The sequence below is a fragment of the Anolis carolinensis genome, chromosome 6 (assembly GCF_035594765.1).
Source record: "Anolis carolinensis isolate JA03-04 chromosome 6, rAnoCar3.1.pri, whole genome shotgun sequence".
Taxonomy (NCBI): Eukaryota; Metazoa; Chordata; class Lepidosauria; order Squamata; family Dactyloidae; genus Anolis; species Anolis carolinensis.
Genome location: NC_085846.1, coordinates 72,444,503 through 72,457,030, shown reverse-complemented (window position 1 = coordinate 72,457,030; position 12,528 = coordinate 72,444,503). Strand labels below are relative to the sequence as shown.

Here is a 12,528-nt window from a genome sequence, read left to right as displayed (position 1 = left end):
CCAACTAGTATCTGGCCCTACCCACAGAGCAGGGCACACACTAGACTTGGTTTTCTGCCAGGGATGGGAGGAAGGTGGCGGTGTGGAGGAGCTCACCATCTGCCATGGACCGACCATCACCGGATCAGGTTTAGAATCACTGCGCCCCCCAACCTCCGCAGGGGTGGAGGACCCAAAATGGTCTGCCCCAGGAGGCTTATGGATCCGGATGGATTCCTAATGGCTCTTGGGGAATTTCCCGCCACCTTGGCTGGCGATTCTGTCAATGCTCTGCTCGCCCTCTGGAACAGGGAGGCGACTAGGGCAATAGACACGATCGCTCCGGAATGTCCCCTCTTGAGTACCCGAGCTAAACCATCTCCTTGGTTCACTGAGGAGCTGGCAGCGATGAAGCGAAAGAAGAGGGAACTAGAGGGCGTGTGGCGTTCGAAGCTGAGAGAGCCAAACCGAACACAGCTATGTCTCTATCTCAGGGCATATGCTGCAGCAATAGATGCTGCAAAGAATGTTTTCTTTGCAGCTAATATTGCGTCCGCAAAGAACCGTTCGGCAGAACTGTTCCGAGTTGTCAGAGGTTTGTTATATCCCGCCCCCCAAGACGGGATCCCTGACAACTCAGCAGCCCGCTGTGAAGCATTTGCTCAGTTCTTTGCGGACAAAGTCGCTTTGATCCGTTCTAGCTTTGACACCATATTAACGGCAGTCTCCGAGGATGTAGCAAGAGCACCTGCTTGTCCCATTTTGATGGATTTGTTTCAATTGGTTCAGCCTGAGGACGTGGACAAGGTGCTTGGAGAGGTGAGGGCTACCACATGCATCCTAGACCCCTGCCCATCCTGGCTGGTGAGAGAAGCCAGAGAGGGGTTGGCCGAGTGGGTGAAGGTGGTGGTGAATGCCTCACTTCGGGAAGGCATATTTCCAGCGAGCCTTAAATTGGCTGTGATCAAACCGCTGTTGAAGAAGCCATCACTGGACCCCACTCAATTGGAGAACTTTCGGCCTATTTCCAATCTCCCTTTTTTAGGCAAGGTCGTGGAACGTGTGGTGGCCGCACAACTCCAGGCATTCTTGGTAGATACCGATTATCTGGATCCGGCACAGTCTGGCTTCAGGCTGGGGCATGGTACCGAGACAACCTTGGTCGCCTTAGTCGATGATCTACACTGCGAGCTGGACAGGGGGAGTGTGTCCCTGCTGGTTCTCTCAGCGGCCTTCGATACCGTCGATCACGGTATCCTTCTGGGGCGCCTCACTGGGATAGGGCTCGGAGGTACTGTTTTGCAGTGGCTCCGGTCCTTCCTGGAGGGTCAGTCCCAGATGGTGTCCTTGGGGGACACCTGCTCGGCCCCACAACCATTGACTTGTGGGGTCCCGCAGGGTTCAGTACTGTCCCCCATGTTGTTTAACATTTACATGAAGCCGCTGGGAGAGATCATCCGGAGTTTCGGGGTGAGATGTCATCTGTACGCAGATGATGTCCAGCTCTGTCACTCCTTTCCACCTGTCACTAAGGAGGCTGTCCAGGTACTGAACCGGTGTCTGGCCGCTGTGTCGGACTGGATGAGGGCGAACAGATTGAAACTGAATCCAGACAAGACAGAGGTCCTCCTGGTCAGTCACAAGGCTGAACAGGGAATAGGGTTACAGCCTGTGTTGGACGGGGTCGCACTCCCCCTGAAGACGCAGGTTCGCAGTCTGGGGGTTCTCCTGGACTCATCACTGAGCCTGGATCCCCAGGTCTCAGCGGTGGCCAGGGGAGCCTTTGCACAACTCAGCCTTGTGCGCCAGCTGTGCCCGTTCCTTGGGAGGTATGACTTGGCCACGATGGTCCATGCTCTGGTTACATCCCGTTTGGACTACTGCAACGCTCTCTACGTGGGGTTGCCTCTGAAGACGGCCCGGAAGCTCCAACTAGTACAACGGGCGGCAGCCAGACTAATAACTGGGGCGGCTTACAGGGAGCGTACCACCCCCTTGTTAAGCCAGCTCCACTGGCTGCCGATATGCTACCGAGCCCAATTCAAAGTGCTAGTTTTGACCTATAAAGCCCTAAACGGTTCTGGCCCAATCTACTTGTCCGAACGCATCTCCTCCTATGAGCCAGGAAGATCCCTGAGGTCATCTGGAGAGGCCCTGCTCTCGGTCCCGCCTGCCTCACAAGCGCGGCTGGTGGGAACGAGGGACAGGGCCTTCTCGGTGGTGGCTCCCCGGCTGTGGAACGCCCTCCCTGGAGATATACGGCAAGCCCCAACCCTTTTGAGTTTTAGAAAAGCCTTAAAAACATGGCTTTGTGCCCAGGCTTTTAACAAATAAATGATAAAGACGACCAAGATTGTTATATGGATAAAGTTGGAGGATATTAGACAAACGGATTTTAAGCATATGTTTTATGTTTTATATTTTATACTGTATTTAATTGGTTGTAATATATTTTTATATGTTGTTGTTTTTAATGATGTATCGGCATCGAATTGTTGCCAATTGTACGCCGCCCTGAGTCCCTCCGGGTGAGAAGGGCGGGATACAAATATTTGAAATAAATAAATAAATAAATATAAAATCCTGATTATCTGCTTTGAACTGGATTATGTGGCAGTGTAGACTCATGTAATCCATCAGATAATGTGGACTATGTACTTTGATAATCTGGGATTGTATGGCAGCGTAGAAGAGGCCTGATTCCAGGTCTGCTTTAGCTAAATAAGAGTTTCTCAAACTGTGCCCCTTCACACAATCCCTAACAGCTGGTAAACTGGCTAGGATTTCTGGGATCTTAAGCCCAAAACACCTGTAGGAGCAGTTTGAGAAACACTGAGTTAAGTCAGTGTTTGGGAACTGCACAGGCCTCCAGATGTTGTAGGACTGAGACCTCCATCAGTACTAGCCAAGCAGCCAATGGAAAGGAATGCTTGGAGTTGTAGTCCAAAGCAACATCTGGCAAGCCACAAACTCCCCACTCCTGATCTAAATGGCTGTCCCCCTCCACATCACATGGTATCTTGGTATCATAAATCGAGATATCCAAAACAAGTTCGAAGGAGAAAGCTGTTCCCAAAGAGAACACTAAGACCCCTTCTACACTGCCATATAATCTATATTATCAAAGCAGATGATCCAGATTATTATCATTGAAGTGGATTATATGAGACGACACTGCCATAGTTCTGTATTTCCAGGTTACAAAGAAAACCTTTACAAAACCTCCTTCAATAAATGTTCAGTCTTCTTTCTGCTTCCATCACAGGAAAATAATCAATGCAACGCCTGATGCATACACAAGCACATTATATGAAATTGGCTATAACTGAATCCAGGATAAATCAGACTCCTTTTCATCATAATCTGCACAATTTAACTTACTGAACAGTGTAAAACCTTTGCCTATACATACTGATGAATTATATTTAACAAGAGAACATGAAAAAGCCAACTATAGCTGGCATGCTTCGGTAAATATTTTAGACTGCAATCCTAAATACCCTAGTAGAGAGTGAACCTTGCTGAACAGAGTGAGATTTATTTCTAAATTAACATGTGTAAGATTGGTTTATCAGTCAATCTTCTGTGAAGATTAATGCTTTTTCAATGGTAGAGTAATATAAAGGTTTTGGCCCTCCTTTATATTTTGATTTGCACATATGTACAGCCACTAAATTTAGTAATGCTTACAATTTAAGTCTTGTATTATCATTGTTGTTGGATTATAAAGGCTACAGTCTTATGCATCTTGGTCCCAATGAACCCAATTAAGCAGTGTTTAGGATGTTCTACCACTAAAATAGGAACAATAGGACATAATGTTTCAAAGGAACATAAGCATTTAATCCACAAAGTAAGAACTATGCATTAAATATATGTTATTTTACAAGAATTGCTTGTGATACCACTTTTTCATTCATTAAAATTAAACTAATTAAACCAAATTCAAAATAGGAAAGGGACAGAAGACCTTCTTATTTGAATTAGCAGTATATCTCAATGGATGCCAAAACCTGTGTGGTAAACATCAACATTTCTAAATTTTCTTCAGAAACTGGAAATAAACTATGATGTCTGTAAACTATTTATGGCAGCTGTGTCTTGCATGTCAACTTCAGACAGTATATTTAAGGCCACTGTCATTTAATCATCATAAATCAAATATTCCTTATCTCAAAAGTAAATATGAAACCTAAGATCTAAAGAGTAATAAAATTAGTTTAATTTGGGCTCAAGTTATTATCGAAATAGCAGCACCCACCCTTTATGAACCTCTGATGCAGAATGAACTGGACATTTCAGTATCCAATATGACAGTTCCTGCTGGTACAGTAGAGTCTCACTTATCCAACATAAACAGGATGGCAGAATGTTGGATAAGCGAATATGTTGGATAATAAGGAGGCATTAAGGAAAAGCCTATTAAACATCAAATTAGGTTATGATTTTACAAAAGAAGCACCAAAACATCATGTTAGATAACAAATTTGGCAGAAAAAGTAGTTCTATATGCAGTAATGCTATGTAGTAATTACTGTATTTATGAATTTAGCACCAAAATATCACGATATATTGAAAACATTGACTCCAAAAATACGTTGGATAATCCAGAACGTTGGATAAGCGAGTGTTGGATAAGTGAGACTCTACTGTATATAGGTTGAGTATATCTCTCTCATCCAAAATTCCTGGTATCAGAATTTTTTTGTATTTCAGATTTTTTTCCCCACATTTCAAAATATTTATATTTGCATATATGTATTTAATGAGATATCTTGGAGATGGGACCTAATTGATTATATTTCATATACACTTTACAGACCTAGCTTGGTGGGAATTTTATATTAAATATTGTGAACAAAATAAAGCTTATGTACACTGAACCATCAGAAAGCAAATGTGTCACAATCTTAGTCACCCATGTGGACAATTCTACATTCTGGAGTATTATATATACTCAAGCATAAATCAACCTCATGCAAGTTTGGAAGCCAAAAGCATTAATTTTTTTATGATCCATGAATAAGGATCATTCTGCAAGCACGAATGTCGCATCAGGTCACCCAACCCTGCTATTGCCTCCATTTCCCCACCCAAGCAATCATGAAGGCAAGAAGCAGCACCATGGTGGAAAGGGTAGAGAGTGTCAGTGCTTTTTTTAGGGACTAAGGGCCCATCTAGATAGGTCAAAAATGCGGGACCTGTCTGTTTTACCAGAAGTGTCCAAATGATGCCTCTGGCAAAAACAAATTAATTACACATTCTGCCAAATTGTACATTCTGCCAAATCAATTAATGCTTGAAACAAGCTGTATTTGTTTTAACACCCGAACATGCCCTTCTGTGCTATGCTATACTACAGTACAGGTATTCCAGCCCTGCAGGGATATATGGTGCCAACACTACTGTGAAGCAGAATATGCTCATAGCAGTAGCATCTCAGCTAATCCTCTGGAGTCACCAGCAGTTCCCTATTGTTAGGGGACTCATGTATATAACACTTACACTGCCTGTTTTGGAGCTCTAGACTAGGCTGTTGCTCCTGATGTGCGGGATGCTATTCTGTCCCAATACTAAAGCAAGATTCACCTGCCAATCCATCCAATCTCTGTATATAACATGAGGAGTGGACACCAGCACGTACTTCACCAGCCCTAGGAAGATATATCAGTGAAAGGTTCATAAAAGAGCTGTAAATATGATCTGAAGAGACCTAGATTTGAATGCTTGCAAAGTTCTCTGGATGACCTGGCCTCTATTACTGCTTCCATTTAGTAGAAGATTTGTTGTCAAGCAAGACGAAAGAGAAACAGAATAAAGCACATCACCTTGTGCACCTTGGAGAAAGTAAAAGGTATTAAAACACATATTAAAACACATGAGTTTTTGTTAGTGACTTTTAAAGTTTCCATTTACCAAATTTTAAATGAAGGGCAGCAAAAGAGCCATACTCTTGAGAAATAATTAAATTTACATTTTATACTTTAGTATGTTTTGGACAGAATCTTTCAACTTTATCTAACCTTTGTGGTTAGCACATGTGCAACGTTACCTTAAATTGCTTTAGGTGTGCCCAAATCTTTGGAAATCAATAAACCTGAGCACACCCAACTAGACATACAGGTCTCTTCAATGCACAGACATTATTATCTCTCTGAAAGTGAACTTTTGAACCAATCCCATTCACAACTTAGTAAAGAACGGATTACAGTAACAGAACAACTAGCATTATGTATATGGTTGTAATGTGATGAGTTAGAGGCCTTTAAATACTAAAGATATAGGTAAAGGTAGGGTAAAGGTAAAAGTTTTCCCCTGACATTAAGTCCAGTCATGTCTGATTCTAGGGGTTGATGCTCATTTCCATTTCCAAGCCGAAGAGCCAGCGTTGTTCACAGACACCTCCAAGGTCATGTGGCTGGCATGACTGCATGGAGCGCCGTTCAGTATTCTATACTAAAGATATAGAATACTATTATTTCACTTTAGATATTCTGTTAGTATAGTATAGAACTGGAGGCTTTGTAGTTTCATGAAGTCTTTAGATGTTTCAGCCAGAATAACACTGCAGTGGAATAACAGTATTATACACACTTTAGTTGTGTAGTCTGAGATGCAATCATAAAGTAAGACAATCGGGTTACAACTGTGTAGTGTGAAAGGGATCTTATACTCAGGAACCTCTAGTTAGAAGTGTGGTTCAAAGTCTGTGGAGGTCTTTGCATTTGGCTACATGCATTTCATTTGGCTATAATTTGCACATGCACATACACATCTCATTTTCCTTTCCTTGGGAAATTAATATTAATAACCACATCTTTGTAACCACAGGGTTACTCATAAGGTGTCTCTTTTTTGCTCTGGTAGCACTGAAAACCTGGGCAAGATTAATTTCTGTTATTACCGTTGACTGTTCTGAGGAAGCTTTTACCTAGTGTGGTTGTCCATATCCAGAGTATTTCTTGCTTAATTTTTAATAATACTGAATTTTACTTGGTTTTTAACTATGCAAGGGCTAGTTCATATATAGTATGTTATGTAGTATTTTAAGGATGCATCTCACCATTGATTTATGTAGGATTTAATGGTGTATTTTGCATTGTATTGTCTCTTGGTCTTACACTTAATATGATTGCTTTAATTTTATGTACTGGCTTGTTACTGCTTGTTGATTAAATTTAAATTTTCTATATGTTTGTTATCATGTACATTGTTTATATTGTTACATTGTTGTAAGCTGATGCGGGTTCTCCCAGGGAGAGGGAAGAGATACAAATAAAGTTTTATTATTATTATTATTATTTATGGCTAACCGCATCTCTGTATATAAACCATCATGGATACTTCGGTCTGCAGAGGAGGCCCTGCTCTCGGTCCCATGCATGTCTCAAGCAAGGCTGATGGGAATGAGAGAGGGAGCCTTTTCCGTGATCTCTCCCTGCCTCTGGAACTCCCTCCCCAAAGAAATAAAAATGACCCCTTCTCCCCTCTCCTTCAAGAAACTTCTAAAAACCCATCTCTGCACTTTAGTTTATGGATAGGAGAACTAAAACATCTTCATATAACCTTGTTGGATGCTGGAAACCCACCCAGGTTCTGCTGGTCATTGTAAACCGTCCCATAATTTTAATGCACTTTAGTGGTCAGATTTTTACTATGATGAAAATGGACTAGATGAGATGTTATTATGCTTTTAGTAATTATTTTATATTGTTTTAATGTATTTACTTTGTTTAGTTATTATAAGTTATATTGATATTGTTATATTATTGATTTGGTTTGGTTTGTGTGTTTTCAATAATGGCATTGAATGTTTGCCTTGAGTCCCCTTGGGGAGATAGGGTGGGTTATAAATAAATTATTATTATCATTAAAAGGGTAAAGGTTTCTTCTTGACATTAAGTCTAGTCGTGTCTAACTGAGAGGTGGTGCTCATTTCCATTTCTAAGCTGAAGAGCAGGCATTGTCTGTAGACACCTCCAAGGTCATGTGGCCGGCCAGACTGCATGAAGCACCGTTACCTTCCCACTGGAGCAGTAACTATTGATCTACTCACATTTGCATTTTTTCTAACTGCTAGGTTGCCAAAGCTGGGGCTAACAGTGAGAGCTCACCTTACTCCCAAGATTCAAAGTTCAGCAACTTGGTAGTTTAATCTGCTGTGCCACCAGAATCCATTATTATTATTATTATTATTATTATTATTATTATTATTATTATTTATAATTATAATAATATAATAATAATATTAGCCCCTGGTGGGGCAATGGGTTTATTTATTATTTATTTATTATTTATTAATAATAAACCCTTGTACCAACAGGACTGCTGACTGAGAGATCGGCAGTTCGAATCAAGGGAGAGTGGATGAGCTCCCTCTGTCAGGTCCAGCTCCCCATGCAGGGACATGAGAGAAGCCTCCCACAAGGGTGGTAAAACATCGAAACATCCGGGCATCCCCTGGGCAACATCCTTGCAGACAGCCAATTCTCTCACACCAGAATCGACTTGCAGTTTCTCAAGTCACTCCTGACATGAAAAAATATATATTATTATAGATATTATATATTGTATTATATTATACTAGCTGTGCCCGGCCACGCGTTGCTGTGGCTTAGTCTGGTGGTGTTGTTCAGTCTACATTAGGTTGTATTGATGCTGTGACCTCCACCCTTCTTTATACTCACATTAGTAGTAGTATTTGAAGTCTGTTACCTTCTTCAATTTTTGTGTTGATTGATAATTGCTTGAGATCCCTGTTGTCTTTGGTTTGTTGTTAATTGTAATGTCTGATTCTGCTGAGTGCGGTTTATATTTTTATTGTGGTACAATAGTCTTTTTTTTGTTTTGCCTGTGTAGGTGTTTATTATTATTGTTGTTGTTGTGGTCATGAAGGTTGGATAAGTTAGATGCTACTGTATTGTTTTTTGGAGGCCCAGTGTAGCACTGACTGACCTCTCAGCCTCAGTGCCTGGCTGTTTCTTGCCTGTGATGGTGTTGATTCTTATTGTTGTTGTTGTTGTCACTGTTATTATTGTAATTGTTTTTTTGGAGGCCAAGTGTGAATGTAGGGATTGGGGAGGTGGATGAGTTGTGTTGTCAAATTTTGTATTTGTTATAGTCACAATGCGTTGTTGTGAGTTTTGTGGGTCCAGATTGTGGTTTTCTGGTGTGGTTGTGTTGTTACAACTGAGAGGTAAGGATTTTGTGTTGTGTTGCCAAGTTTTGTATTTCTGGGGCGTTTAGTTGTGTGCCAAGTTTTGTATTTCTGGGGCGTTTAGTTGTGTTGTTATAGTCACGATGCACTGTTGTGAGTTTTGTGGGTCCGGATTGTGGTTTTGTGGTGTGGTTGTGTTGTTACAATCGGGAGGGAATGCTTTTGCATTGTGTTGCCAAGTTTCGTATTTCTGGGGCGTTTAGTTGTGTTGTTAGAGTCATGATGCGTTGTTGTGAGTTTTGTGGGTCCTGTGTGGTTTTGTGGTGTGGTTGTGTTGTTACAACTGGGAGGCAAGGCTTCTGCATTGTGTTGGCAAGTTTTGTATTTCTGGGGCATTTAGTTGTGTTGTTATCGCATGATGCGTTGTTGTGAGTTTTGTGGGTCTGGATTGTGGTTTTGTGGTGTGGTTGTGTTGTTGTAACCTGGAGGCAAGCCTTTTGCATTGTGTTGCCAAGTTTCGTATTTCTGGGATGTTTAGTTTTGTTGTTATAGTCACTGCGCAAACAACTTTATCATTTTATATATATAGATATAGATATAGATATAGATATAGATATAGATATAGATATATATACATATACATATATATACATACACACTAGCTGTGCCCGGCCACGCGTTGCTGTGGCGTTGTCTGGTGGTGTTGGTGAGAAATTGTTGAGATAGTGGTGGTATTGAATGTCTGTTGTATGGTTGTCTTTATGTTGAGTATGCATTTGGTTGTTTGTGTTCTGTGAAAGTGGTGAGGGTAGAGGGGGTCTATGTCCCTGTGTAGTATTGTATAGTATTTATATGTTGTCCATGTGTTGGGAATGCTTGGATTGTGCCCTGCTGCATAGTAGAAAGGGTTGGGCTGGATGGCCCTTAGGGGTCTCTCCAAACTCTTGTGCCTGTCCCCTGGGCTGAGTAGGTTGCTAGGAGACCAAGTGGGCAGAGCTTAACCCTCTAACTGGCAGCAATTGGATAAAAACAATTATTCCTATCCCGCTAATGAGGACTTTATTTTTCTTTTCTTTTTGTTGTATCCACGTAGAGGCGTGAATGATGGGTTGTGTTGTCAAATTTCGAGGTTGGGGGGGGGCTGTCGTTTTGTTGTTTTGTCCGCTGCCCTGATGCCATCACTCTTTTATATATATAGATATTATTATATTATTATATTATATATACACATTATATATAATATATAAATTATTATAATACAGTAGAGTCTCACTTATCCAACATAAACGGGCCGGCAGAACTTTGAATAAGTGAATATGTTGGATAATAAGGAGGGATTATGGAAAAGCCTATTAAACATCAAATTAGGTTATGATTTTACAATATTAAGCACCAAAACATCATGTTATACAACAAATTTGACAGAAAAAGTAGTTCAATTCATGGTAATGCTATGTAGTAATTACTGTATTTACGAATTTCGTACCAAAATATCATGATGTATTGAAAATGCGTTGGATAATCCAGAACGTTGGATAAGTGAGTGTTGGATAAGTGAGACTCTACTGTACTATTATATTTTGAATGTGATTTCCCTACTTCTTGGCAGGAGGTTGGACTGGATGCCCTGTGAGATCTCCTCCAACTCTATGGTTATATTATTATTATTACAGTAGAGTCTCACTTATCCAACACTCGCTTATCCAACGTTCTGGATTATCCAACGCATTTTTGGAGTCAATGTTTTCAATATATCGTGATATTTTGGTGCTAAGTTCGTAAATACAATAATTACTACATAGCATTACTGCGTACTGAACTACTTTTTCTGCCAAATTTGTTGTCTAACATGATGTTTTGGTGCTTCATTTGTAAAATCATAACCTAATTTGATGTTTAATAGACTTTTCCTTAATGCCTCCTTATTATCCAACATATTCGCTTATCCAACATTCTGCCGGCCCGTTTATGTTGGATAAGTGAGACTCTACTGTATTATTATTATTATTATTATTATTATTATTATATACAAAAAACCCTCCTAAAGTTTCTTAAAATGGGTGGAAGTAATCAAAGGAGTTTGGGGAGGGAGGGTTAGCTCTCTTTCTTTTTTTCTTTTTTTGAGGGTGTAGGTTTATTTACATTAAATGGGTGGACTGCATTGGGTTCTTCCCACTCAGCCCCATCCTTCACTTCCTTTGTGGGAGCAGAGTTAGTCAGTCAGTGGCCATAGCTGATAAGGGCATGAATAGTTTTAGTCACCGCTGGCGGGGAGAGATTTGGGACTCTGCGTTCCTCCTCCTCCTGCTCCTGGTTAGGGAGTCCCAAGAAAGAAAGTGCTCCAAAAGGCAACATAAGAAAGGGCAGCTGAGGATACTGCACAGCTTGAAGAAGCATAGGTTTAAAAAAAATGAGGAGGAAACAGTAGTACTGTTACAGAGTAGGGGTTAGAAAAAGTTGCAATATACACCAGCGCCCCTGGGAAATGCTGTGAGGGAAAGCCCTCAAAGTAACTGGAAGGGTGGGCGGGAGGGAGAGAAATCCCCCTCTCGCCCGAAAAAGCGCTCCCAAGTCGCCACCAAGAACAAAGAAGTGGCCCTGAGGCGGGGAGGGCTCTCCATTTTCCCCCCAAAAGACCACCCACTGGCCTTCCTTCGCCTCAGAACTAAGCGCATCTCCAGGGAGAAGAAGGAAGTCAAGGCGCCAACCCGCCGAAACAGGAGAGCTTGGGAAAGAGGCGATTATGAGAGGGAAGCGCGGGCTGGGGGGCGGGGGGAGCATTGGTTTGGTCTTGTTTTACCCTCCTCCTCCTCCATCCCGCCTTCGGGGCCGACGTCGCCGTCCGCGGGGTGCGTCTCTCCGCGAGGTGCTGCGGCCTCGGCCGGCTTCCGCTCCAGCGCTCGGTGGCGGCGTGGAAGCGGCGGCGGCGGCAAATGGCTGCAGGTGGACGGCTCGCCCGGGGCTGGGCTCGGTGGACTCACGCAACACACGCCCCGGCGGCGCAGGCTCCGCCCCTTTTCCACCGGAGGGGCCCGGGGTGCGCCCCCCACTCTCTCCCTCCCTCTCTCGCGCGCGCGCTCAGCAAGCCGGCCGGCTATAAATACCTCGCGGCTGAGGAGGAGATAGCCAGAGTGCTGAAGGAGAGGCCCGCCAGGCGCAGGGAGGGAGGGAGGCCGGGCAAAGAAGCCCCTCTTCGCTCCTTGTGTGTGAGAACAGCAACAAATGATCAACACACCCACACGCACATAGTTGAGGGAGCGGGGAGGGTTACCAAGAGAGAAGTGGCGCCCTGTGTAGGCACAAAGTACTCCTCACATGATGCTTTTCTGAAGGCGAGGGGCAAGAATGGCATTCTGAGAGGGATATTCCTCCTACTATCATTGGACACATCT

General features: G+C 42.6%; 1 protein-coding gene across 1 annotated transcript in view; it reads right to left on the bottom strand.

The window, feature by feature from the left end:
- Nucleotides 1-12,232, bottom strand: part of gadl1 (glutamate decarboxylase like 1) — a 155,543-nt gene extending 143,311 nt beyond the window's left edge. The window contains exon 1 of the mRNA XM_062958196.1: nucleotides 11,937-12,232. Within this exon, the coding sequence (XP_062814266.1) occupies nucleotides 11,937-11,952 (16 nt within the window). The 5' untranslated portion in view covers nucleotides 11,953-12,232. The remainder of the gene's footprint in view (nucleotides 1-11,936) is intronic.
- Nucleotides 12,233-12,528: the final 296 nt, after the last annotated feature.